This window comes from Tachysurus fulvidraco, chromosome 11 (assembly GCF_022655615.1).
Source record: "Tachysurus fulvidraco isolate hzauxx_2018 chromosome 11, HZAU_PFXX_2.0, whole genome shotgun sequence".
NCBI lineage: Eukaryota > Metazoa > Chordata > Actinopteri > Siluriformes > Bagridae > Tachysurus > Tachysurus fulvidraco.
Window position 1 is genome coordinate 18795708 of NC_062528.1, and position 24304 is coordinate 18820011.

General features: G+C 38.4%; 2 protein-coding genes across 2 annotated transcripts in view; one reads left to right on the forward strand and one right to left on the reverse strand.

The window, feature by feature from the left end:
* The window catches only part of trim3a (tripartite motif containing 3a), a 33479-nt gene extending 30163 nt beyond the window's left edge, over window positions 1-3316 (forward strand). The window contains exon 14 of the mRNA XM_027157209.2: window positions 1-3316. Within this exon, the coding sequence (XP_027013010.1) occupies window positions 1-153 (153 nt within the window). The 3' untranslated portion in view covers window positions 154-3316.
* The window catches only part of c4 (complement component 4), a 27459-nt gene continuing 6040 nt past the window's right edge, over window positions 2886-24304 (reverse strand). Inside the window, exons 12-41 of the mRNA XM_027157208.2 lie at window positions 24052-24243; window positions 23106-23291; window positions 22840-22986; window positions 22035-22164; window positions 21876-21929; window positions 21529-21735; window positions 19413-19530; window positions 18948-19018; window positions 18700-18839; window positions 17606-17809; window positions 17453-17504; window positions 17266-17349; window positions 16656-16859; window positions 15395-15470; window positions 15116-15272; window positions 14927-15031; window positions 13869-14037; window positions 13589-13776; window positions 12225-12380; window positions 12073-12132; window positions 11884-11974; window positions 10966-11137; window positions 10404-10491; window positions 10232-10306; window positions 8322-8424; window positions 8146-8235; window positions 5357-5449; window positions 5200-5283; window positions 4953-5094; window positions 2886-3520 (exon numbers count right to left, since the gene is read on the reverse strand). Of these exons, the coding sequence (XP_027013009.2) occupies window positions 3379-3520; window positions 4953-5094; window positions 5200-5283; window positions 5357-5449; window positions 8146-8235; window positions 8322-8424; window positions 10232-10306; window positions 10404-10491; window positions 10966-11137; window positions 11884-11974; window positions 12073-12132; window positions 12225-12380; window positions 13589-13776; window positions 13869-14037; window positions 14927-15031; window positions 15116-15272; window positions 15395-15470; window positions 16656-16859; window positions 17266-17349; window positions 17453-17504; window positions 17606-17809; window positions 18700-18839; window positions 18948-19018; window positions 19413-19530; window positions 21529-21735; window positions 21876-21929; window positions 22035-22164; window positions 22840-22986; window positions 23106-23291; window positions 24052-24243 (3780 nt within the window). The 3' untranslated portion in view covers window positions 2886-3378. The remainder of the gene's footprint in view (window positions 3521-4952; window positions 5095-5199; window positions 5284-5356; window positions 5450-8145; window positions 8236-8321; window positions 8425-10231; window positions 10307-10403; window positions 10492-10965; window positions 11138-11883; window positions 11975-12072; window positions 12133-12224; window positions 12381-13588; window positions 13777-13868; window positions 14038-14926; window positions 15032-15115; window positions 15273-15394; window positions 15471-16655; window positions 16860-17265; window positions 17350-17452; window positions 17505-17605; window positions 17810-18699; window positions 18840-18947; window positions 19019-19412; window positions 19531-21528; window positions 21736-21875; window positions 21930-22034; window positions 22165-22839; window positions 22987-23105; window positions 23292-24051; window positions 24244-24304) is intronic.

The following is a 24304-nucleotide window of genomic DNA, read 5'->3' on the forward strand; positions in this document are numbered from 1 at the left end:
GTGTTTGACAGCTCAGGCTCATTCCTGTCGTACATCAACACGTCAGCAGACCCTCTGTATGGCCCTCAGGGTCTGGCTCTCACCTCTGAAGGACACGTGGCCGTGGCAGACTCGGGGAACCACTGCTTTAAAGTCTACCGTTACCTGCAGTAAAAAAAAATCCCCTCAAGGGTCATCCAGCAAAAGTATTGTACACATGTAACATGTTACATGTACACATTTTGTTTTTGTTTTGTATGCACACCACAAAGGCCCCTGCCACTGACACGACCTTGAGTCGAATCAAATTGAAGTTCAAGCAAGGTCTGACATTTTATCCCTCCTCACTATTGCACTGATTCGAACCGATTGTGAATTATGAATTAAATCCCGAAAAAAAACTAGACACCGTCACCAACATACAAGAGTAATAACAATCGCTGCACTCCGAGCAGTGTTTGCGAAGGCAGCTACTCTTCAGCTTTTACACATCATCAACATGTTGGTTTATGACGTAATTACGACCTTTTCAGAGGCAAGAAATTCCTTTACTTATCGACAAGCCGTCTGAAAAGCGTACTGTGAAAACAAGCCATTTTCTATCAGACTAACTCTCTTGTGCATTGACTCGTCGCCGCCGTCAATGCGTTTGCGTCATATCGTGTGCATTCACTGCTTTTTTGCGAAGTCACAGTGCTTCAATACGATAAAGCTTCAAATGCTAGTGTTTCATCCACTATTGTACAGGTAGAGGACACGCAGCTTCTAGTTCTTATAATGTTCACCTGCCTTAAAGTTCTCTTACCGTTCGTATATCTGACATGGGTGTCGGCCATGTGACCCAGCACAACAGACGTGACTCTAGACGTAGTGAAGGATTTTTATTTTTTTTTTATTTTATTTATTTTATTTTGTATACAGTGTTATGATTTTTTGTTTTTGTTTTTTGCATTTCTGTAACGTTTTTCTGCAAATGCCTTGACATACAGTAGACGCTACTGCATGAACCGCTTCAGGCTAGGAAGCAAACATATTGCCAAACACGTACGGTGCACATCTTCGAGAAAAGAAAAAAACAAACGGACAAAAAAAACAAAAAAAAAAACAAGAAAAGAATCAAAGCCAGTCTGTGTACAAGACTAGAACGGAGTACGAGACTACAGGTGTTCATAGTTTTGCTTCTGAAGTTTAGTAGCATATTATAAACCCACAGGATTCATCATTCCCATATCGGAAGATCTGCATCGATTTTAAACGTTTAATTAATCCCTGCGGGTTTAGTACAAGCTGAAAAAGCAAAGCCAGAGAGAATGCATTTTCTTGTCCAGGGCTTAGGATTGATTTTGTGCCAAAAGTAACAAAATTACAAAAAAAAAAATGTAAAATACTATCATCACAATGAAAACAAACCTCCTCCTTCTATCAGCTGCTCCCGTTAGGGGTCGTCACGGCGGTTCGTCATCCTCCATCTTCCTCTTTCCTCTGCATCTTCCTCTGTCACACCAACCATCTGCATGTCTTCTCTCACCACATGCGTAAACCTCCTCCTCGGCTTTCCTCTCTTCCTCTTGCTCAGCAGATCCGTCCTCAGCATTTTTTCTTCCAATATACCCCATATCTCTCCTCTGTACATGGCCAAACCTTCTCAATCTTCTTAACTCTCTAATATTCTAATTAACTCTGCCACCTCCAGCTCTGCCTCCTGTCTTTTAGTCAACGGCATCATCTCTAAGTCCATAGCTGGTCTAACCACATATCTTGTAGATATCACCATGAAAACAAATGATAAACAAAGCTTTTCAAACATAGCTTTATTAAAGAAATAAAAGTTTTTATAAATATACATATAATACATGTAGGATGTTGTAGCTTAGTGGTTAAGGGGTGTGCTACTGTTTGGATGATTGTGAGTTCAAATCCCAGGTCCACCAAGCTGTCACTGCTGGGCCCCTGAGCAAGGCCCTTAACTCTCAGTTGTACAAAACGGGATTAAATATAAGTTACTCTGGATAAGTGCGTCTGCTAAATGCTGTAAACTTAATATACAAGATCATACATCAGTATCCTATATATTTTTTACCTCAGTCAGAATCAGTCAGAATCAGTTTTTTTTCTTTCGCCAAAGCTCATTTTACTGTTATGTTTCTTACTGTTCAAAGCTTTACATCCTTATAGTCTATTACAAGACTGCTTTACATTTATTTTATTTTATTGTCTAGTGAATAATAGGCAATAATTTGCCAGTGTATATATATTTTGAATGAGGAAAATGTTTGAATATGTCTGACTTAAGTTAGAACAGCTTTAAACTATAAACATTCGCTCCTTCAACTTTCTCTCTTTTCATCTCTCGTGATCAGCTGAGAGTCTTCTGAAGCTTATGGGTGACATAAAAAAAATGTATTTGTGATAATGATGATGATGATGATGATAATAATAATAATAGTAATAATAATAATAATAATAATAATAATTAGTATATTAATTATTATTAGTAGTAGTAGTAGTACTATTATTATTATTATTATTATGATTATTATAAAGGCTAAAAACAACACTGACCTCAGAAAGAAGGTGACTAATCACCAACCGTTCAACTATAATGTGATGTGCTGCCCTCTGGTGGTCTGACAGGGAACTGCCCAAAGTATCCATGATACACACATACTGCGATTGGCTCGTTTTAAGCCTCTGGCTCACGTGAAATGTGAGAAAAAGGTAATAAATAGACAAGATAAAATTCTAGAAGGTGTAAGTAAGTTAAAGGCATCTTCAACAACAGAGTGGAGGTATTGTTATAAAATAATAATCATTTGTATTGTGATATGAAGTATTTTCTTTCAAGTGTAATTCTGATTCATACTTTTGGCACATAATTAACTGGACCCATGAACGAGGCAATGAGATTTTTTAAAAATTTTTTTGTAATCCTTTATTTGTGATCTGTTATATTGCAGTAAAGTCAGTGTTCAGTTTCAACTCTAAACTGTTCCTGCGCTGCGTATTAACAGGAAACCATTCCTCAGATATATTCTGGTTAACGTCAATCCGACGACTTTTATGCATCAGTCAAAGCAGAGTGGTTAAAGAACTATTGAAAATAATCGATCACTGAGCCAAACATCATTATGTTCAAAGCACAATGATCGTTAGGTTATTAAAGACAAGGACAAACATTTCATTCCTGTTCATTCCATGATTATTTTTTTTTTTAAGAGAAGTAAAGCTCATGCTTATCTGCAACACGACTTTCTGCTGCACTTCCAACGCCGCTGGTCCACAAACCCTAATTTTACTTGGTCATATGCACTGAAAATAAAAGCACACAATTTACTGAGCTATGTGTCATGGCTTTCATATATCTGTGTCAGCTCTCGTCTCTTCGCCGTCTCGTGTACGCTAAATCGCACACTTCTTTTGAGCATGTGACTCTATGAAGGATTCAAGAAGCTGACAAGCTCTCCTGCTTTTGGTCGCCTTGCACTTCGTGGCTGGAGGAATCTGCTCGATCCACATCTTATTATCCAGAACGTACCTAAAGCTGGAAAAACACACGGTTTATTAACAGAGATGGATTCGGTATATAAATAATAAAGATGTATTAAAATAAATAAAGATTGAAAAATCGTTTGAAAATCACGAAAGCGTTTCGGGCACCGAATGTTCGGGTCGTATCTCACCAGGAACTTCTGAAGAGTTTCCAAACTCCAGACTTTTAAGAATTGATCCTGAATGTATAACCCCAACCCCCCCACCCCCAACTCCATTTTCTATTTTAATAGAGATTAAAATAGAGATTTGTAGTTTAGTATAAAAAACTAAAAAAGGAAAAGGGGGCGATGTAGCTTAGCGGTTAAGGTGTTGGACAACTGGTTAGAATGCCACTGCTAGGCTCCTTAGCAAGGCCCTTAACCCTCAATTACAGGATAAGGGCATGTACTACATTCTCTAAACGTAAGATGAAGCTTATTTACTGATATCTACGAGTATAGAAATGGTCGTCAAATAACAGAGGTTTTATGAGAACAGTTTTACTTTTACACATTCAACTTAATGCATTAAAAAACAAACATTGACAAAGCAGTTCAGAAATCTGGATGGATTTCAATCCCAGTTGTGTGTAATAACTCCCAGAGAGGACATGAGGAAGAAGCCTTGAGGCGTTCTGGTTGGAGTTTGGTTCCACTCATCATCTGGGTGACACCAGAGAGAGTGAGATTTATAAATCATTCATTCATTCATTCATTTTCTACCGCTTAACCCGAACGTCACTGGGAGCCTGTGCCTATCTCAGGCGTCATCGGGCATCAAGGCAGGATACACCCTGGACGGAGTGCCAACCCATCGCAGGGCACACACACTCTCTCATTCACTCACACACTACGGACAATTTTCCAGAGATGCCAATCAACCTACCATGCATGTCTTTGGACCGGGGGAGGAAACCGGAGTACCCGGAGGAAACAGCCGAGGCACGGGGAGAACATGCAAACTCCACACACACAAGGCAGAGGCGGGAATCGAACCCCCAACCCTGTAGGTGTGAGGCGAACGTGCTAACCACTAAGCCACCGTGCCCCCAAACTTTATAAATCATATCTAATCTAATTTTTTTAAACACAATTTTTTTCAACCATATCACCATAATGTTATTTACACTGATTTATCAAGCAGTAGGACAAACCCTAGCACACCGTTACATCCCCAGTAATTATCAATTCAGTTTTAACACGAATGATCAAAACCTTAATGATCAAAACCGACGTGTGTGTGTGTGTGTGTGTGTGTGTGTGTGTGTGTGTATAAGAAACAGGTTTCTGGTGAGACAGACATAAATCTCTGGTAAGTAATGTCATCCTTATATCTTCAGACGAGGAAAACGCACAACAAACACGTCTCAGATAATCGAATGCATATGAAGGTTACTCTTTTTTTTAAAAGTAAACAAATCTACAGAATAATCTAGATCTTACCGATTCTCTTGGTTTCCCACAAACAGACTGTCATCCTGCCCCATAATCAGATATTCTGCCTTGTCTTTCAGCTCCATCTCATTACACGATAAACGCTGGAGCATTTCTCGCACATCATCTTTCTGGATAGTTAAGTCTTTACCTATTCATTTATTCAATTAAAAACAAAAAAATTAATGAAAAAATATTTATAAATCATAACGCAATCAATAATCACAAGAGGAGCAGTAGGAATAATGCGACTCACCTGTCCGAAGGACTTGAGTGATTGATGTTTTATAAGATATAAACACACCGTCGCTGCTGAAGCTGAGGATCTTGACTGTGTAAACTGTAGGAAATGCGTTGTTTATTTATTAAGTCTTTATGATTAGGAGAAAAAAATTAACAAATACGTGACTTACCATAATCAACGGAGGGCAGAAAACAAGCATACTCAGTCCTTGTGTTCGCCTCCATGTTCTTACTGAAGGTGACTTTCAGCCTTGGACAGCCACCTAAAGAGAACCAGACACACGGCTCTCAGACTCACAGCTTTATTACAGAATAAAATACTTTCTGAAATGCTGATATAGCTGAACAACCAAAGACGTGGAAGCAGAGCTGAACGACTTGTTTACTTCCTGCAGAAGTTCTCCCACTGCTGCGTTTTGTCCACTGGCTTCCAGAGGAACCTTCAGGCATTAGATTTAAAACACTGATACTCGCCTACAAAGCCAAACATAGACCAGCTCCCTCTTATCTCAAAGCTCTTGTCACTCCTCACTCTAAACTTCACTCCATCAGATCTACCAGCACTGCTCAACTGTCCCACCATCTCTCAGGGTAAGAGGTAGTTATACATCAAGACACTCTTCTGTTCTGGCACCGAGGTGATAGAATGAACGTCCTCCAGATGTCCGAACAGCTGTCTGTCACAGGCTATCTTCAAACGACTGGTGAAGACCTACTTTACCTCTTCCTGAAACACTTACACTAGCGCTTATTTTCTCTTATTGTTTTATATGAATATTAAAAAAAAACATCCCTGAGCAGAGTTTTAGGTTGATGGTGTCCTAAGTCTGTAACCTAGTCATCCAGTGTTAATGTATTCATCGATAGTGACGTAAAAGCATTTTTGTGTGTTGCTCTGGATAAGGATGTCAACTAAATGTCAGTAATGTAAATGTAATGTAGCTGAATATTCTTACAACACTAAGCATTTTATTTCTTTTTATAGCAGGTCGATTAACTGACAGTTCTTCTTTTACTTTTGTGCTCTCACACCAATTAACTTCATCTCTTCTTTGTCCTTCGTCTTGACCTCTTACCCTGCAGCTCCATCTCTGACATCCTTCTACCAATATAACCATCTCCCTCCTCTGACCTTGTCCCCAAAACAGACAACCTGAGCTGTCCCTCTGATGTGCTCCTTCCTAATCCTGTCCATCTTCATCACTCCTAAAGAAAACCTCATCATCCTCATCACTGCTACCTCAATCTCTGCCTCGTGTCTTTTCCTCACTGCTACAGTCTCTAACCCATACAGCAGAGCTGCTCTCACTACCGTCTTCTACACCTTCTTGTAGTCACACAACACTCCTGGCACTTTTCTCCACCCACTCCCACCCTTCACTGCACTTACCTCTTCACCTCTTTTCCACACTCCCTGTCACACTGGACCGTTGACCCCAAGTACTCCTGCACCTTCTTGACCTCAGCCCCCTGTAACCTGACTGTTCTACTTCCCTCCCTCTCTTTCATACACATGTATTCTGTCTTACTACGACTGACTTTCATTCCTCTTCTTTCCATGACAGTTATATGTTATAATTCATTAACTCACACTTTTTTTATTCATTTATAGTTACATTTAATGTTCTTCAAAAAAATGATTTCGTTCTTTTACTCCACTAACACTAGTGTAATAGCAATTGTAAAGTAGCACGTTACAACACTGGACAAACATCCTAAATACAATAAGAAACAGCTTTATCTTCAAGTGTTCAAACTGATTAGAGTCTACTTTTATAAATACTTAAATCAGTTCCTCCAGGATTCCAGGATTTTGCCAAATCCGATTCAATACCGCCGGTTCAAGCTAAGACACGTCTTGTGACATCATCACGACCGCATTCAGCCAAAAGCTTCTTCTATTCATGTGTGTGTCGAGCACGAGTACACCTATCATAGAAAGCCAAGAAACCTTTTGTATCGCGAATTTGAACTGCTCTTTTTTGTCTGCAACGATTGTAAATAATAAACAAACAAACAAACAAACAAACAAACAAATAAATAAATAAATAACCTCTGTGAAATCTTGAAGGAGCTGGTAAATAATAACACTAATTCCAGTAAATGAGGTGTTACTATAGAAACAATAAATGTGCACATGTACAAAATTGTTGGTACCCTTTCCATTAAAGAAAGAAAAACCCACAATGGTCACTGAAATAAAATTAGATTGAAAAAAGGAATTATTTAATAAAAATGTACTGAAAATTCTCACTCACTCACTCACTCATTCATTCATTGTCTACCGCTTATCCAAACTACTTGGGTATCTCAGGCGCCATTGGGCATCGAGGCAGGATACACCCTAGACGGAGTGCCAACCCATCACAGGGCACACACTCTCTCTCTCATTCACTCACACACTCACACACTACGGACAATTTTCCAGAGATGCCAATCAACCTACCATGCATGTCTTTGGACCGGGGGAGGAAACCGGAGTACCCGGAGGAAACCCCCGAGGCACGGGGAGAACATGCAAACTCCACACACACAAGGCGGAGGCGGGAATCGAACCCCGACCCTGTAGGTGTGAGGCGAACGTGCTAACCACCTAGCCACCCTGTCCCCATACTGAAAATTGATTGATGAAAATCAGACGTTGCTTTTTGAATTGTGGAAAAAAACCGAGACAATGAAGCTGGCCTGAACAAAAAGAAAAGATTAAAAATAATTTGACCATAGGACCATAGGACCAATGTGTGTCCTGTAATTAGCATCACATGTGTCTTCAAACACATTTTTGGTATCGTGGTGTGAACCACACTGAACATGGACCACAGAAATCTAAGGACAGAGTTGTCTCAGGAGATTAGAAGGAAAATGATAGACAAGCATGTTAAAGGAAACGTGCCTGCTATCTAAAGGTTTGGTGTAACACACACAAGGCAGTGATGTGTACCAGTGCTGTCACACTCACCCTCAGCACACGTGCACACATCTGCCTCACACAGCTTAGTGAGCATGGGACTGTCCTTCGGGGCCGAATAGAACACCGAACACTTTCTATCTGTAAAACCAAAAACAGTCGCATCAGTCAACATGTCTGACGTTTGACTCGGCACACATGGCAGAAATGCTGTAATCATGACTGACCTGGACTGTAATAATCATAGATGACCGCCGCTGCGGGCTGGACGAGTCCGACAGGAATGATCTGCTCTGCACGGAACCGAACACACGTCTCCTCTTCGGTGATCTATGAAGCGTAAGTCATAGTTTTCATAGTTTATTATGAAATGTGGACAAACAGAATGATAGGTTTGGAGCTAGTCTCCTTATCTGTTCCTAGCCAGTGCAGTTGGGTGCAAAATTTTGTGCACCCTTAGACTAAAATGATCTTTAATGTAAGTTTCTTTCTTTAATCATGATTAATCCTTAGTGAAATGTCATCTTAACTATTTTTAATTCTTTCCATTTGTTTCCCTTCTGATCTTCTTCAAATTTAGTCTTGGCCAATTCCCAGGCACCAGCCAGCTCTCCACCGTCTCACCACTCAGATGTAGCATAAACAACTTTTTTCTATATCTGTAAATTGTTTATAATTTCTGAACCTGGGTCCGGTAAAGCGGCGATTTCCTCTTTCACATACTGGTCCACCTTTCCACATTTTGCCGTGTTACATCCCGGAAATGAAATGCACTTGAAACTAGTCTATGATGTCATCAATGTTCACAAATAGCTCATAATATGTTGTATAATTGGGAGGAAAACTCCATATACTGTAGCTTGCAAAATAAATGGTTATATTGTAAGGTCCGGTTTCTGTGCAATTAGTTCTGTTGAACCCGTATGGTTCTGTTGAACCTGAGTGGAATTGACTTGCATGTAATTAGTGTCGATATCTCGGTGTTCCTCCACATGTTCCAACCAAAAATCATTAAAAACCAAGAAGTAATCTAAAAAAGTCCAGGACTAATTTCTGTAAAGATGTCTATGTTCTGTGGATTTATGGAAATAATCTGGCACAACCATGACTCTGCCTAGAGAAGGTCATCCTCTTGGACTCGGTGATCAGGTAGTCTCACAAATCCAGACCTTCAGACTGACTGCAGAAAGTTTGGACTCTGTAGTAACTTCTATAAGCCAGGGACCTCCCAAGAGGGCGTCAAACTGACATGTACAGCTAACAGTTTGTTTTGTTCAGCATCATGATTAGGAGCATAAACATCTAAAGTCACTGCATAACCATAGATTCTTTAAGGAAGTCATGGAATTATTAATGTCTGTACTGTGAACTTCACAGCTTTTGGAAAATCCAGTGTTTAGCTGATAGTCAATAAGCGCTAATTGCCCAAACATCATCACATCATGACCCAAACATCTCCCGGAAATCATCTAGAATCCAACCAACCAGATTGTGACTTCAAAACTGGTGAAGTGTTTCCAATTTTGGTGGCATATGCATCAGAAATCAAGCCAACAGTGTTCATGTGCATGAAGTCTGAGGCTGAGACCAGGCAGAGATGTGAAGTTCCAGTTACATCAAATTCAGTTCCAAGTTGTAACTTTCCAAAATATGGAAAAGGTCAAGGCGGTAAATACTTATACAAGCTGTCGCTAATGTTTGTTTGTTTGTTTATCTATCTAATCTATCTATCTATCTATCTATCTATCTATCTATCTATCTATCTATCTATCTATCTATCTATCTATCTATCTATCTATCTATTAATTTGTAGGATGGTTAATGTGGTTTTAAATCATTCCACGATCTGAAATAAAATCCACATTTATGTAGACATTTAAACTAGAATATATCAAAGCTGGAGGTAAATGTAAAAAGAAATAAATAATGCTGTTCTTTTTTAGTTTCAGAACTTTTATTTTATTTATATCTTCATAACTAATCTACAGCACACATGTTCCTTTGTACAGTATGCAGCTTACATATATATATATATATATATAAATCGAACCGAACACATCCAGCTGTTGCAAAGACCGTAACATCTGTATGAGGCAGTAAAAGGATAGTACAGGATGATATAAATGACGATGTTTACCTTATCAAAGTAGAGGAAGACTTTGTTGTTGTAAAAATCATAATGGTCGATGTATTTCTCTGTGCCCTTTACGTTCTACACAGAAAACAAGAACACGATACGGGTAAAGACCAGTAAGACCAGTTACGGAGGATGATTCACTATTAAAAAAGAACTGTAACGATTCACATACATCTTCCAGATCTTGGATGTTTGGTGTGAGTCCAGTCAGGAGTGAGATGTCCACCAGGACCATACCAGTGGAATTTCCCTGTTTCTTGCTAGGAGGTGAGCGTGATGAAAACAATTAGCGCTTATAATCGTTAAAACGTATAAAAACCTGTATTCAACCTGTACAGTATGTGTGTTATATTCTGGAAATCCCTTTATATTGTGACATTTTATATACCCACATTTTGATTTGAATCTGAAGCCATTGGGATTATGTTTGTTTTTATATACAGGACATAAAAATCAAAGCACGACATCACACCTACTGTAGCTAGCAAGGTTTTTAGGGATTTTAAGGCAGACTGACTCCTTACCCAGTGTCAATTTTGCATGATAAAGTAATGCATGTTATAAACAAATACCTATTTAGTCATATTATAATTGAGAGTATATTAAATTTTAGCATTTAGCTTCCTGAATTCAACAACAGTACCACACTTAGCAAAATTTATTAGCCAAAATATTGCCTGTAATACTGCTGAATATGATCTTCCATTGAAAAGCTGATTAGGATTGTTGCGTACCTCACACACACCGTATAAAAGAGTGTGTTTTCTTTCTTCAGTTCCTCTGGAGCTTGTCTCTTCCTGCGAGTACGCAGATCAAACCAGTCCTGTCTGCTGGCGGGTTCGTCTCTCTCCAAATCGTATTCATAATTATAGTAATCGTCCAGACTATCTTCGTTTTCTTTGGACACTATAGTAAAAGGAAAGATTGTGTGCAAAAGTTTGTGCACCTGTTGTCTGAAATGATGTTTAAGTTGCGTTTCATTCTTCATTCATGATTGTCCTTACTGGAATGTCATCCTAAACAATTGTATCGCTTCCCATTTCTTTCCCCACTGATCTTCTGCTTCACATTTTGCCTTAACTAATTCACAGCCACCTGCCAACTCATTTAGAAGCGGAATAGTAACTGAACCTGAGCTAACCAGAATAAAGCTGACCACATGATAAGCTGTACAAAAGTATAAATACATTCTCGGCACTTAGATCCATTTAACCCTTTTTATCTAAAGATGGTTGTTAGGATAGTGGCGGCTCAACTGGTTAAGGCTCTGGGTTGTTGATCGGAGGATTGGGGTTCAAGGCCCAGCACAGCCAATCTGCCACTGCTGGGCCCTTGAGCAAGGCCCTCAACCCTCCCTGCTCCAGGGGTGCTGTATCATAGCTGACCCTGCTCTCTGACCCCAACCTCCTCAGTAAGGGTATGTGCTGTAATGTATATGTGGTGATAATAAAGGCTTCTATCCTATTTGGGTTAAAGCTTGAGTAAGGATGATGTCACTTGTACCTAAAACTGTGGAGTAAAAGTGTTGTAACAAAATGACTTCATTTCCTGTTTACAGCTTGCATACAAAATTTAAAGGGATAAAAAAACGTGTACTGATTTGACTTTCGGAAAGACTTTACGGCCTGTGGTTGCTAAAACAGAGTACTTACGGATGTCGAGTTCCCCTTCCACTTTAACACTGAGACCGAAGAGATCACAGAATGACTCATCCTTTTTCAGAGATCTATATGTCTGCCTAATCTATAAAAAGATGCAATGGATAAAAAAATAAAACAGCAGAATAAAAGAAATTTGCTAAAGAACAACAGTTAGCATGTAGGCTTTAAAAGAGGCATTACCGATAACGTTCCTGTTCCTCGTCCTTGTACATGTAGGGTTGCTTTGCCCACTTCTTGGAACTGTGAAATCAACGAGTAAAACGTACTTACATGCTGCAAATTTATACAGAAATTAAAATAGCGAATTAAACAGAAAAATGTGTGTTTCTCACGTCGATCGCCGTTTGGGTCAGTGCAGTCTGCTTGTTTAAATGCAGTCTCTTCGTGTCTTTGTTGTTCACACATATTTCCACTCTCAGGTCCAGGTCATTCACGTCGTTGTTCTGTATGCTAAACTCCGTCAGAGCCTCAAGGGCTACGACTGTATCCTGAAAAGCGGAGGACTCAGAAATGAGTAAACCGATCACGATTATTCAGTGAGACTGTATTATCCAGACAACCGATCAAAAATACTGAACTGGATCAGGGTCGCATTTATACTGTATACTGCACCGGATTAGCACCGGACTTTTGTTTTCATCAAAACAGATATAAATCCAATGCAGTTTAGCAGATAGTGTTATAACATCTGGCTCTGACCTGATGCAGGATCAAAAGGTATATTTAATATTTGGTCTAAATCTAGCGCTGATCTGATTCGAAAGGGATTCAAACTCAAGTAAATAATGATGCTAGCTAAAGCCTAAATAAATATACATGATGAAACACTACGTTGCTTTAAAATGTCACATATTTAGGATAGTTATTCTGTTCTGCTACTGATCACTCATTTACACATATATTTCATCTTAACCCTCACCCTGGGAGAAGTCGTGGCCTAATGGTTAGAGAGTTTGACTCCTAACCCTAAGGTTGTGGGGTCGAGTCTCGGGCTGGCAATACCACGACTGAGGTGCCCTTGAGCAAGACACCGAACCCCCCCCAACTGCTCCCCGGGCGGCAGGCACTTATTTCCAGGGATTTCGGTACAGCGTAACAGATATTGCGTCATCAGGTAGGCGTGGCCTATTTGATAATATAACCATAACTGTAGTTTTTGGTTGTTTATTTGTTTTCTAAAATAAATCAACCTGTTTGACTGTTTTGTCCTTCATAGTATGCTGTTTTTTTTTTTTTTTAAAGAAGGCGTTTTTCCAAGACCTCCGGAAACACGCACATTTTACGTAGTGGTAACGAAACCCCTGGAATTTTAGTGCCTGCCCTCCCCGGGCAACGCAGCATAAATGGCTGCCCACTGCTCACACTGTGTGTGTTCACTGCTGTGTGTGTGCACTTTGGATCGGTTAAATGCAGAGAACGAATTCTGAGTATGGGTCACCCTATTTAGTCGTATGTCACGTCACTTTTTCACTTGAATCACGGCTGAACCTGCGCTCTCACACCAACCTCCAAAGTTAGTATAAGTGAAGAATTTCACTGTGGTGTAATGTATAAAAAAAATGGTCTTTCTAAAGACCTTTATAAAAATAAAGGTCTTTCTTTCTTTGTTTTGGGTACAAGCTTGGGGGTTTTGAGTGAGATTTGATTTCTTTTGTAAAGGAAATAGATGGATAGATGTATAGACGGATGACAGAACCTGTGTGGACTGGAATCCTCCGCCATATTTGCGCTGTTCAGTGAGCCAGGTGGCGATGTTCTGAGCTTTCTGTTTGTCCTTCATGATCACTGCCTGTAGCAAACCGTACGCTGTGGCTTCTATTGAAATGGCATCAGCTTTCTTCTCCAAACCTCCTACTTTTCCGTTGACGTCCCAGAAGCAGCGCTCTGAGAGACAGTACAAAGTGTGTACATTTAATTCAGGCTTGATTTTACTGATATGAATTTCATCAGAGTGAGACGTTATGGTGAACCGTAACTTTTTTCGCACGAGGCCATCTCCATCAGCTTCCTGTGAGCTCGCACTGCATCTGCGCTTTGTTGATCATCCAGAGACAGAGCGTACGCCGAAATGGCGACGGTGTAGAGGTTTTGTTGTGCGTCGAAATTTGCAAGAAGATAAGACTTTGCTTTCCTAATTGCCACTCTCTGAAACAGAGAGAAAGAGGGAGAGAAATGACTGAAATAATTGTTACAGGTATGGGACATTTTTGCTTAAGCTAAAATGCTAATGTGATAGCATAACATTAATGGCAGCACTGTTTACTAACTAGTATTTCCCATAGTCTTACAGCCAGGGTCACGAACTAAATATAACATACGTCTAAAAAATTAGAGGAGCCTGTAATTGCTTTGCAAGAAAAACCTAGAGCCTTTTTCAATTCCTCTAAAGAGAAAAATCCCAGTCCAGAGTCATATCATATAAAGAGCATCTTTATATCATTTATTCTCATGCATATTGAGTTTCCTTCTCATGCTACACAATATTATTAGCTCTATAGCCATGCATGAGCATTTGAAGATGATTAAAGCCACCAAGACGCAGTGTGGACCATGAGGACGAGTCTTTACCTCAGTTTACCGCTAATATTGAAGTTACAGTGCATTCGAGTCTTCCTGGGATGTTCGTATCTGCGACTTGTGCTTTTAATAAGCTAAAAAAAACCTAGAGCGCACCACTTTTCTATTTTATTCTATTCTATTCTATTTAATTCAATTCAATTCTAAGACTAGCATTGAGCCAGTATCATCAATTGCATAGTAATACATATAAAATTCATCAGTCAAAATTCTTTTTTTTTTTTTTTTTTTTTTGTTGGATAAGACTTGTAGTGTTAGTACTGTAGTAATTTCTCAGTAAGTCTTTTTCAAGGACCCAGTAAAAGAAGTATAATTGTTTCATTTAAAGGATGAATTAAAGATAAAATCGTCAGTTCAGGCAAATATAATCCATGCTTTAAAAACGTTTTAACAAAAACACTTTCTTCCATTACTTAAGCATCAACAGAAGATGAACAGTGATATTTTCCTGTGTTACCAGTTCCGTGTCGGTTCCCAATTCATACACAGGTAGAGCGTAATTCAGGGATATGAGGACGTATGCAGTCAAAGGCACATCGTTCGCAGATTGTCCGACTCCACCCTGAGAACACAGATAATAAAAGCTCTTGTAAAAAGTGTTGGCATGGGTGGGATGTTTTTTTTTAATCCACTGAGCTGCTTGTACCTTCATTCCTCTGTCATAGAGAGGATTCGGGTCATCCCATGCGCCGTCGGCTTTCTGTTTGGATATGAGATAGGATATGGCTTCCTGTATGTATGAATCTCTAACGTCAATAATGTCCCGAGATCTTGACAACTCTTTAGCAATAAAGGCAGTCAGCCTGGAGAGCCAATCAGAGAAGAGCGTCAATTCCACATACAAGAACACGATGCCATGTATTGTAAACATGAGTCTGTTTTAATCCCATTAATATTTAATTACATAAAATGACAAAATAATCACCAAATGCTGCTGGGTGTTTTCAGAAAAGCTCCATAGGATCCATCATCCTTCTTGAATGTGAGGACTCGGCTGTATCCTGATATATAAGCAGACGTTATTTGTGGCATAGGGATGTAACCGAATACAAACAGATACGAAAAGATACTAGAGGTCCACATGATGCAATAAAGACATCTATTAAACAGAAACTTGTAACTTTCATGCAGGAACAAGAGACTGCATCCACTGCATCTACTGCATCTACTGCATCTACTGTGTCCTTTAGTAACTGCATGGTCAGACTTGTAGCTCTTTAAATTTCCCTACAGTTTATTTCAATTTTAGGAATTAGTACCAACTCAGATATTTAGAAAAACATGTTCAAGGTACAAATTTTGTAAATATAATTAAATGATCTGGCTGAGTTTATGAAATCGGTTCAGGAATTGAGTCAGAATTCTCTTTAGCAATTTCTATCACTTGATTTTTTTTTTTCCTTCACTAACTCATTACTGTACGCTCTTAATGCTACTTTACACATAAATGGAACTTAACTTAACTTCACCAAATTTAACGAACTTAAATGAAATTCTCTTAACTGAACTTAATTGCTACAATTTCTGTTTTCTTTACATTAATTTTGCTTAATTTTCTTCATCGCTTTTCTCTTCACTTGTTTTTGCCTTTTTTGTCACTCTTTCCTCACTAACTGCCGGTCGTTTTAATAAAAACCTGTCCGGGCGGCATATCGGATGCGGTGTAGTCGCACAAGTTAAAATTTTTCTAACGGATCCAACGCTTAATACGGATCTGAAAACTGATTCATCATGATTATGGATCCGCAGATGGTCGGCACCTCACATAGCACCTTTGCGACTCTCCATATGAAATGAATGACTTTCGGTTTATTGGCCGTCATTTGTCTTGTGCAGTGGAAAGGTGGCTTTAACCGAGTGAGTGAGGCGCGGGAAGCTGAGGCTGAGGGAAACAGAGCACACGTGGTTGTTGGGGATCTTTGTTTCGGCGGCGGCGGCTCGGATGCTCGTATCTCAAAAATTTGCTCGTATATCACGGCATAAATTTGGTCGAATCACAGCTCGGATCTCAAAAAATTTGTATGTCAAGGCACTCGTATCTCGAGGCATCACTGTACTAGCCCTGTCTTTGTTTTATGTAGCACCATGATCCTGGAGAAACGTTGTCTCATTTCACTGTGTACTGCAACAGCTATATATGGTTGAAATGACAATAAAAGCTTCTTGACTCTTGACTTGACACCCACCAGCTTCGATCATGTTTCGAGCCTCCTCTCGGCGCTCTGCTTTCAGAGAGAGCCACTGGTTGGTGGCATCCAAATAGCTCATGGCGTGAATGGCAGGAGACATCTTCACCATGGTCTGTTCCGCACAGCCGGTCGGCAGCTTGATCAACTCGTTCACTCCATCCAGGTTTAGACAGTTATCTACTGATTCACCCATCACTCCACCTGGAACACAACACAACACAATTCTATACTGTGATATCCATATATTTTGTGAGAGTAATGCAATCATTTAAAGGGTCACTATATTTTCATCAGTCTAGCTATACATTTCTCTAGCTTTCTGTACACCAGCTCTGTCTATCAATCTGTCCTTGTATCTCTCTGTTCAACAATCCTTTCTATTAGTCTACATGGATGTCTGCACCTCTCTGGCTCTATGTATCTGTCAATCAGACTACCTACTGTAACTATGTCTTTCTGTCCATTTATCTGTCCATGCGTTTATCTGTCTGTCTGTTTGAGACTTATCTGTCTCTGTAGGACAATGTCTCCTCAACATGTTCTTCTGTCTGTCTGCCTGTCTACATGTACATTTGTCTCTCTGTTTTTGTTTAATGCATGATCTTACCTTTAAAACTCATTTGTGTGCCTGATTCCTGGCCCGGGACTTCGTCCTCAGGGGCTGGAATGTCAAATTCCATTTTACTTGTAGCTGTAAGCAAATTTCCACACAATTACAGTAGCTATTTATTAATAAACCCTTCCAATTGCTTTGTGTGACAGTTAATCAGCAGTGTGCAGTTTTAGTGTCTTACTCTTTGCGTCGATGTTGTATTCATTTTCTATGGAGACTAGCTCACCCTCTCCCTGCAAACACAAACCAAAGAAACTCATTAACTGAGTTCTGATGATGAAACATATATCTGAACCTTGTTCATGTGATTGATAGCTTTCAGAAATGACAGTACCACCACTCTTAGTTCTTTCTGTATCTTATCATGGATGCCATGTGAGGCGTAAGCCAGAATGCTGATAGGGATGTTGTCGATGATCAGAGGCACCACAGCGAAATACACGGCCGTGGCGGACTGGGGCTCCACTGTGACCTTCTGCACCACATCTCCTGCCCCTGCACTGCACAGCCCCGCCACCTGCTCCATCTTTACTGTGACCTGAGGTAAAGTGACAGGTGACAGACGAGTGAACAAATTTACTGGACGCAAAAGGACTGAAAAAACAACTGGATCGGTAACAACCCTGTGCGCTTACACACTTATTTAAAGAAGTTTAATAAGAATGAAATAACAGTATAAGAAGGGCTTTGTGTTGTATTCTATTTAAGGAATTAGGAAGTGGAAAGTATTAGGTTTATTATATTTACTTGTAATTAAAATACCAAAGAAGTAAAGTAGTAGTAAATAAATGACTGGCTGATTTGACTTTATTATTATTTGTATTTTTTTTTTTTTACAAATGTAATTACGTTTTTGAAGAAATTGGTAATTAATCCACCAAACAATTAATGACATAATTAATTAAAATAATATTTTAAAAGTGTGTAATAAAACAACCAAATAATAATTTTTTTTAAAATAAATGTATTTATTTATTTATTTATTTATTTATTTATTTATTTATTTATTTATTTATTTATTTATTTATTATTATTTTATTAATTACTTAATTAATTTATCTATTTATTTATCTATTTATTTTTTAATAAAGAAAATAATGCTTTTGGATTGACATCTCAGTAGCTATTGCATGAACTAATGACATGAACTAATGTGTCATTATGAAATACTGAAATAATTCTCATTATGAGATGATAAATCGCAAGCAAAGACTAGCAAAGTATTCATATGAAAAATAAAGTCACATTTTGAACCTAAAACTAAAAAATATTAATGTAAAAATAAGTGTGATGGTAACATTTCCTGTAATAATAATTTCAGTATTATTTATTTATTGACTCTCAGATATTCATTGCTGCATTTACTTATTTTGGGAGTCACACGTTAAACAGCCGTCTGCATCTGATCATTTGGTCTGTGATCACTACCTGTAAACTCTGCTGCTTGTAGTTGAACACGACGGCTTTCAGCTCGAGCTGCTCGTTCCTCTTTGCCGAATATGGCAGTTTAAGGGATATGAAAAAGTCCTGGAAGACCTTCAGTGGCTGTGGATCTGCTATGCAAAATCCTGAAGGATTGTAATTGCAGCAGAAATGAATTTCAATTCAGTTCAATTCAGTTCAGTGTGAATGTAATGACTGACTTTAGAAATGCTGGAAGAGTTGCAGCTGGTTACCTTTTGTTGGAGAAATAGCCACAGCTTGAACCTCCCATGTGGTGATGGAGTCGGGAGCCACTGCAGAATGGCTGTAAAGGTTCAACAGCAAATGTAACAAAAACCTAAGAGTTAATTTATTTTACTTTAACTTATATTACTGATTATTGGTGTGGATTATTTATTTATAACAGCAGCTCTGACATGTCTATCTTATACAAGTTTTAATAAGTAGTCATTCTAATATGTTAATATTTCATAACATATTGTAACCACACACACACACACACACACACACACACGCACACACACGTATTTTGTACTGTACACTTATTTTGTACACACCAGTTACTGTACCTTCATTATCGATCCATATTAGTTATACGTGATGCATTAAAATATTTTGAATTAAATATATTAGTAAATTCTACAGAACACTTCGATCCATCATTGTTTGTATCATTTTAGGTCTGATTTGTGACGTACCTGATGTTGCCTGACGCGTCTGCTTGTACAATATCCCACATCCATGAATGAGGAAAGAAACTGCGGAGGTAAACTGAGACTTCATCAAAATCATCCTCTGCTGTTCCACTGCTGATAGCTTTAAAGACAAGAGGAAAGAAACCTAAGTGTCCTGAAATAACTCTGTTTCGAAAGTCATAATTACGATGTCAGGTGCATTCAAGTCACTTTGATTGGAGCAAATAAAATATAAATAAATAGAACAAGGTTATAGTTTGTTTTGTTTATTTATTTATTTTTCTTTAATTACGAAGCTGCTGTAAACTTGCATATGCAAACATATTTATGTGGTAGCTTAATGGTTAAGGTATTGGAGGTATCGGAAGGTTGTGAGTTCAAATCCCAGTGCCACCAAGCTCTTACTCCTGGGCCCTACTGTATAAATGAGAAATGTACTGTAAGTCACTGCCAAATGCCGTAAATGTAAACATATAGTAATACCTCGAGATACGAGTTTAATTCGTTCCGTGACCTCGCTCGTATCTCAATTTGCTCGTATCTCAAAGCAATTTTCCCCATTTAAATTAATTGAAATCCCATTAATCCGTTCCAGCTCGCAAAATTCCACTCCAGTTGTTTTGTTTGTGTTTTGAATCTAAAAAATGAACAGTACCTGTATGTATAAATGACAAATATTGTATAAAAACATACAGTAATAAAAGAGAATGTTAAAAAAAATAAACTGATTTTACTTTACAGAACGGAGGTTGAGGGAGGAGTAAACAGGCGGAGGAGTAAACAGGTGGAGGAGTTAGGAGGAATTACACTTTCACTTTCGTTCACTTACTCGCTACTGTACACTTAATGCTACTTTACACATAAATGGAACTTAACTAAACTTCACTAAAATTAACAAACTTCTGAAATTCTCTTAACTGAACTTAATTGCTACAATTTCTGTTTTCTTTACATTAATTTTGCTTAATTTTCTTCATTGCTTTTCTCTTCAATTGTTTTTGCCTTTTTTGTCACTCTTTCCTCACTAACATCTGCCGGTCGTTTTAATAAAAACCAGTCCGGGCGGCATATCGGATGTGGTGTAGTCTCACAAGTTTTTTAACGGATCCAACGCTCAAAACGGATCCGAAAATTATGGATCTGAAGATGGTCGGCACCTCATACAGCGCCTTTGCGACTCTCCATAGGAAATGAATGACTTCCGGTTTATCGACCGTCATTTGTCTTGTGCAGTGGAAAGGCGGCTTTAACTGAGTGAGGCGCGGGAAGCTGAGGCTGAGGGAAACAGAGCACACGTGGTTGTTGGGGATCTTTGTTTCTGCCGCAGCGGCTCGGATGCTCGTATCTCAAAAATTTGTTCGTATCTCACGGCATAAATTTGGTCGAATCACAGCTCGTATCTCAAAAAATTTGTATGTCAAGGCACTCGTATCTCGAGGCATCACTGTATTACGTATTATATCGTAGGCAAACTATTTCTCTCTAATAGGTGATTTCCGTAAATTGTACCTTTGTAAATTTCGTCAAAATTACCATTAAACATGTACAGATGCAGATGCAATTGATCTAACTACAATAACGTTAAATACAGTTACATAAATTGCCTCTAACGCGTTTTTTTGACAGACTCGCTCACAACTCGGAAAATTTATACTTAAAGAAAAAGGAGTTTCCTGCTTGTAATTACGACTTTGTGTTTCAAATAAGATTTTTTCCATGACTTTGATGCATCAGTGTTCAGACAGGAAACCAGATGCTGTCTTAAATCTATGAAGAAATTGCTCCGAATTGATTTTTATTTGTATAGCTTATAGAAAAAACAATCAGTTTGAATGACATTTTTTGGAATTTTTTTGTTGTTGTTTGTTTGTTTTCTATCTCTGCAGATTTAAGAAAAAACGATTTCGTGCAGAAGTCACTGAGTTAAATAGTGAATTAAAACGTGATTAACTCCTGACACTTTGGACACGAATACCTATATCATCAGCTCGGTCATTTGAATATATATATATATATATATTATTTTGCAATGCTTGATTCTGATTGGATGAAGATGTTGATTCATTTATTACAGACACAAGTTCAAGCTGGAAAAAGCTTTAAAAAACAAAAGTATTACTTCTTCCTAAGTTGCCTTTCATTCTCATCAGTTTGTCCTTCCTCCTCTTTTTTGTTGCAGCCTCACAGCACTTTTTGAAAGCATCTCGGCAGCTCTGTGGCTGATGCGCTGTGTATTTCTGCCTGGAGTCACATGGCATTGACGACAGTCCTTTCTTCCTTCCATCATCACAGCACTTCCTGTCTTCTTGCTTCTTGTAACTGTTAACTGAATACACAGAAAGAAATGAAATCCTTTATCTTTTAATCAGTCTTTATATACAATTACTTCAGAATGAATGTATAAGTGTTTTGTCATTCACTTTAATTGTCTTTGCAGTAAGGCCCAGGTGCATTCTGGGAACTTACCCAGTGCGTTGAGGTCTCTCTTGTGTCTGTGGCTGTCTTCATAGCATTTATGATCTAATCAGCACAGACAAGAAAATGTATGAATACACAATAATGCTCATAGTTGCACCGGTTCAGTTTCTGTTTATTAGTTCATTGTAGTGTAAATAAATATATTACCTTTAGTTACACTGTTTTTTGTGAGACAGTTACAGATGAACGTGAGTCCTGCAGATTCCAGGACTGACTTAGAATTTTCTCCTCCACCCACAGAGCAGGCCAGATCATACGAGTTCATGTACTCGAACATCTACAAGAAGGCCAGTGACAGTGAATTTCATTTTCTAATTATATTCGATAAAAACATTATCCAATGCTACATGTATGATCTTATCCGATATGATGTCACGTGACCTTTTTTTTTGTAAACAACTCAAACATTTCCTTTCACCCATTTCTCACATGTAGTGTTTTCCCAAATGTTTCCTATTTTTAATCCTAATCCATTTCTTTACGTCATTCATTTATTTTCACAACTTCGTATTTATTACGTTATGCACACGATGTCACGTGTTTGCCTGAATTCACGTTCATGTACTTTTCTCACTGGATCACACGTTGCTCACCGAATCGCTATATTTGTATAGCGCTTTTAAAAGTGGACAATGTGGACAGTGCCTTAAAGCAGTACAATTTATTACAATTTAGAATGTAAATAGTAAAATGTAAAAAAATTAATAAGATTTACATTTACTTATATAACATTTATTTTTTAATATTTTTAAGTAACAACATTCAATAGGTATGAATGTTCAAAATGATATTGCTGCTGTCCTGTGTACTGAGGTAACCCATCATAATAATAGCATAATAATAATTTTGTTATGTGATTTCACATAATAAACTTACAGGATTTCTAACAATGGTATAAAATATTATGCTAAGTTGATTATTCTTGTTAAACATCTTATTTGTAAAGCTGTACCTTTTGAGGACTCAGTTTGCCCTTTTTATTGAGGATGTACACAGCTGAATCCACCGCACTCAGCGCCACCTTGCTGTCTGAATCAGTTCTAATTGACACTTTAAAATCATCTCCAGGTTTCTTGTCACTGATAGGAACAATTTCTACCTGAAAAAAACAAAACAAATCAAAACAATCCAGAACATCAGCAATCAACAGCTTTCTTGTAAAGCCATTAGCAAATTTTGTATCTTGATCTAAAGGAAAACACTGATGGGATCTGCTACCTGTCCTTTGCACACATCTTTCACATCGACCCACACGGAGTCAGCCACTATCTTGCCATCTTGTGTGTAATAGTAGGCCACCAGGCGAAAGGCGGGCACCATATCCACAGAGAACGGTAGGTTTATGAAGGTCAGATCGGTCCTCTGTACTCTGCCTGCCTTCAGCACTCTGCCCTTACTCACAACCTGGACATAGAAAACATCAGCATTACGTATTATTATGTGCAGGGATGAAAACACAAGCAGGGGCATGTTGTTAGATGAAAAGAATCTATTAAAGGCTTAATTTAATTAAATTCTTGAGATTATTCATTCATTATTTCCTGTTTTAATGAAGAAACGACTGGCAAGTGTTAAAAAACTAATAAAATAATAAGAGCTCCTCTACTTCTTCATTTTCTTCTTCTTCTTATATATCCTAAAGGACATTTTTTCTTAAGGTAAGTAAGGATAATAAAACATATAGCTGTTATTAAGAGATGAGACCTTTATAATATACTCTGTTACAATGAATGTTAAATATGTGATAGAATATTTCTAAATCGTACTCATGGATCAGTCCTGATCTTTACTGCCCCCTGCTTTCTGTTAGAGAAATCACAGTTTATAAGGCTTTCGTTTACATTTACATTTGGCAGATGAGCTTACAGTATGTACAGCGACTTGCAGTTTTATCTCATTTTATATAACTGAGCAATTGATTAGTAAGGGTGTTGGGATTTGAACTTGCAACCTTCTGATCGGTAGTCCGACCACTAAGCTATCACATCCCAGACTTTCCCTTTCTGATCCCACAACCTCTGCTGAACCTACTGTACATATGACTTCTGGAATAAAGTGGTAAAGCTTTGTTTTAGAAACCTTTTTAAAAGTTACAAACTGCACCTTTAAATAATGAAACCATTTAAACCCGATATTAGGCTTTACATGTTCATAAACTGTTTACCAGGTAGTAGATATGTGATGGTCTTGTAGCACTTGTGATGTCCCTGAACGTGACTTGCAGGTTTTGGCCGGGGTTGAGGATCTGATGCTGCACCTCCACGCTCAGATAGCTGCCATCTTCACCGTCGATTGCTCTGGACGTTATCTTCGCATCACTGATTATTCCTTGCTCATCATCTCCCTGTGCTTGTACCTGTCAGTGACATGAAAATGTCTTGCAGTGATCTATTCATATCTCTCGGAGTGTGTAGCTG